Source organism: Frieseomelitta varia, unplaced genomic scaffold (assembly GCF_011392965.1).
Source record: "Frieseomelitta varia isolate USP_RPSP 00005682 unplaced genomic scaffold, Fvar_1.2 scaffold_442, whole genome shotgun sequence".
Classification (NCBI taxonomy): domain Eukaryota; kingdom Metazoa; phylum Arthropoda; class Insecta; order Hymenoptera; family Apidae; genus Frieseomelitta; species Frieseomelitta varia.
This window is the reverse complement of record NW_025110193.1, coordinates 402,972-405,700: the sequence shown is the minus strand read 5'-3', so window position 1 is coordinate 405,700 and position 2,729 is coordinate 402,972. Positions and strand designations below refer to the sequence as shown.

Below are 2,729 nucleotides of genomic sequence, written 5' to 3'. Positions count from 1 at the left end.
ATGACTTTTTTTCATTATTTTTAGCCTACATCGGGAGCTTACAATCAGCTCCCGATGTAGGCCCCACAAGTTACGAAACACCCTGTATATAATATATATTAATTTAAATTAATTTTTATATTATGCATATTAATTTACTGCTGAAAGTATGGAAAAAATTATAATTACATACTGTAATGAAAATTATAATAAGTAAAAAAAAAATAATAATAATAAAATAATAATAAAATTAAATATGATAATAATAAATTCTTATTTTGAATATATTTTGCATATTTTAATATGTAATAATTGCATAAGTGCCATCGCAGATTTGGAATGGATCTTTCTTAATGAAAATATGCCAAATCTTCTTCTTCAATGTCATCTTTCGTTGTATTTTGCTTACAATGATATACATACGACCTGATGGATAGTGTTTCTCCAGTACGTACGCATTTGTACGTACTGTCTGGACATCTGCAACTAAAGGAGAAAAGGAAAGAGTAAAAAATCTTTTTGTAGTGAAATAATGTATTCATAAGCAGTAACAGACACTGTATCTGGTGTAGTAGTAGTATGTATTACTAGATATCTAGTATGCTATAGTAGAATACTAATTTGTTTAATATTTCATAAATATTTGACAAATATATTAGTGCAATAAACAGACAGTGAAACGAATAACTAAAGAAACACATTAATGAAAATTATACTATAATATAAATAATATAAATAGTGTAGTGTTATTGTATAATTATATATCATTATGTTAATCATCTAAATAGAAATACTGTAGGTACAATTTTCATAAAAAGTATTTAGTCGATAGCTACGCAGAATCGTAATTTTAACTTACGTATTGGGCACGAAAAACTTAGCTTGACGCGTTTCGACGTCATATTCATTCCAGCCACAAGGCGAACTGTAGCAATTCCTATCAGGTCGATCTTTTACACTTTCATATGCTCCACGTAACCGCTCTTTATCAAATTCCACATTGTTGACAACTCTGTCGATTTCTTCAACGAATGCCTGCAAAATAATTGCACGTCAAATGTCAAAACTTACTAAAAATCTAACAGAATGTGGTGGATATACAGGATTCGAATGAATTGAGAATTTTAGAAAACCATATGATATATTACATTGGAAGAATCAATTTCCGATTTACAAAATTTTGAAAATATTTTTTTCATCTCAGGTACACTTTTTCTGCAAACTCATGTTTGAATCAAGACCTAGCTTATAGTTTCAATTAAAACATAGGGCTAAGAGTAAAGACAATAACTTTCCCTCAGCTATTTGTCAAATTCTTGACACGTTTAACAATTTGTTAAATTCATATAAATTCATCTTGGATCATTGCAGAAGAGATTCAAACATCGCGAGTTTTGATATGCATAACAGAAAATTTCGTACAGGGAATGATCAGTGATCCAAGTACTTAAAATCGTTTCTCTGATCATCATCCGCTTCAGTGATCATCAGTAACTATTCTTATAAACTTGACAATGAAACTAATCATATTAATATAATTCTTACCTCGGATTTAACAGGAGCACAGGAATAATCGGGGACCAATAGGTTACCCAGTATAGCGAGTACGAGGAACACAGCCTTCATTTTAGAGAAGAGATCCTTACGTCTCTGTTAAATCGATGTAGAGCTGCAAAAATGTAAGAAACCTCTGATTATGTTTAGATTTGAAAGTAATTTGACCAAGAGGCAAAAGGTTGAAAGAAAGGTTGGTAAATGATACTCGGTTAGTCTAGGTAGGAAAGTATCTCGAGTGGTTGAGGGTTGCTCGAGAAGGGCTACGTGAATCTCACCAAAATGACTTGACTAAGCATTGCTTGCTGAATGGATTCAAACAAAATGCACGCTTGCCATTTGGCGAATATCGAGTGATATAGTTTCCCTTACTGTTCTATACACCGCGGTACTCTCGACTTATTACCTGAATATGCGTCTGTTGAATGAAGACTTGCGAGATGTCCGTGGGTTTATATAGGCCGAGCTAGTAGCTAGCAATATGTGTGTGGGGATATCTGCGCTTCTTTTGTTGGCCGATTCGAAGATTGTTGATGCGGTTAATTTTGTACTACCGTTTGAAAAAAAAGCTTAGTAAAAGAAAATTTCTCGCTCCCACGTCGTATTTCGCAGAGATTTATTATTGTCGATGAGGGTCCTCGACAATCATCATAAATCATTGAAACCAGGAAACGAAATTAACAAGATCTTTTCGTTTTTAACGAAATTCTGCCCGTACTTGTGTTACACATACACTCAGAAACAGCATTGGAGGGTCAGGAATATTTTACAGAGATATTTTAGAAATATGATACTTTACATTAAAAGCATTCCATGGAAACAAGTTATTTTAGAGCATTCAATTAACACTCTATATTTATATTCATTGAATACTATTCAGTGTTAATATTTGTTACAGATATTGAGAAATTTCTTAACATTGCCAACAAATTATTTGTTTCTCCAGCAGCAAAATTGTCAGTTTTATATTTTATAAATTCTATTATGTTCGAAACTTTTATTTTTAAGAAATTTATTTATCTATCCCCGTTTTGTAATGTAAGAATATACTTCGAAAAAGTTCAGTTAAAATTCTTTACCTTAATTTTCTCGATTCCTAATCTAACTCGAAAGTTTGTGAGTTTGTGGTTTTCGCAAAATGCAATTAAGAGCATAATGTTCTTCGCGGTTTTGAGGAATTTTCTCTTCATTTTCAT

At 31.7% G+C, this 2,729-nt stretch overlaps 1 protein-coding gene and 1 long non-coding RNA gene across 3 annotated transcripts in view; one reads left to right on the top strand and one right to left on the bottom strand.

The window, feature by feature from the left end:
• Positions 1-234: 234 nt before the first annotated feature.
• LOC122532219 lies at positions 235-1,946 on the bottom strand. 2 transcript variants are annotated; one of them, XM_043660801.1, is made up of 4 exons: positions 1,812-1,946; positions 1,525-1,648; positions 839-1,014; positions 235-465 (listed from the first exon to the last, which is right to left on the bottom strand). In XM_043660801.1, exons 2-4 carry the CDS (start codon positions 1,603-1,605, stop codon positions 330-332), a joined length of 393 nt encoding a protein of 130 aa, XP_043516736.1. In that variant the 5' UTR covers positions 1,606-1,648; positions 1,812-1,946; the 3' UTR covers positions 235-329. The 2 variants fall into 2 exon arrangements, with proteins under 2 accessions (XP_043516736.1, XP_043516737.1); XM_043660802.1 differs by lacking the exon at positions 1,812-1,946 and having other exon boundaries at positions 1,525-1,786.
• Positions 1,924-2,729, top strand: part of LOC122532220 — a 17,986-nt gene continuing 17,180 nt past the window's right edge. The window contains exon 1 of the long non-coding RNA XR_006307470.1: positions 1,924-2,088. This is a non-coding gene — a long non-coding RNA (uncharacterized LOC122532220). The remainder of the gene's footprint in view (positions 2,089-2,729) is intronic.

Coding starts and splice junctions, on each gene's coding strand:
- LOC122532219 (XM_043660801.1), bottom strand. CDS start 1,605: ATGAAGGCTGTGTTCCTCGTACTCGCTATACTGGGTAACCTATTGGTC. Junction 1,015..1,524: donor GTGCTCCTGTTAAATCCGAG/GTAAGAATTATA, acceptor ATTATTTTGCAG/GCATTCGTTGAAGAAATCGA. Junction 466..838: donor AAGTTTTTCGTGCCCAATAC/GTAAGTTAAAAT, acceptor TTTCTCCTTTAG/TTGCAGATGTCCAGACAGTA.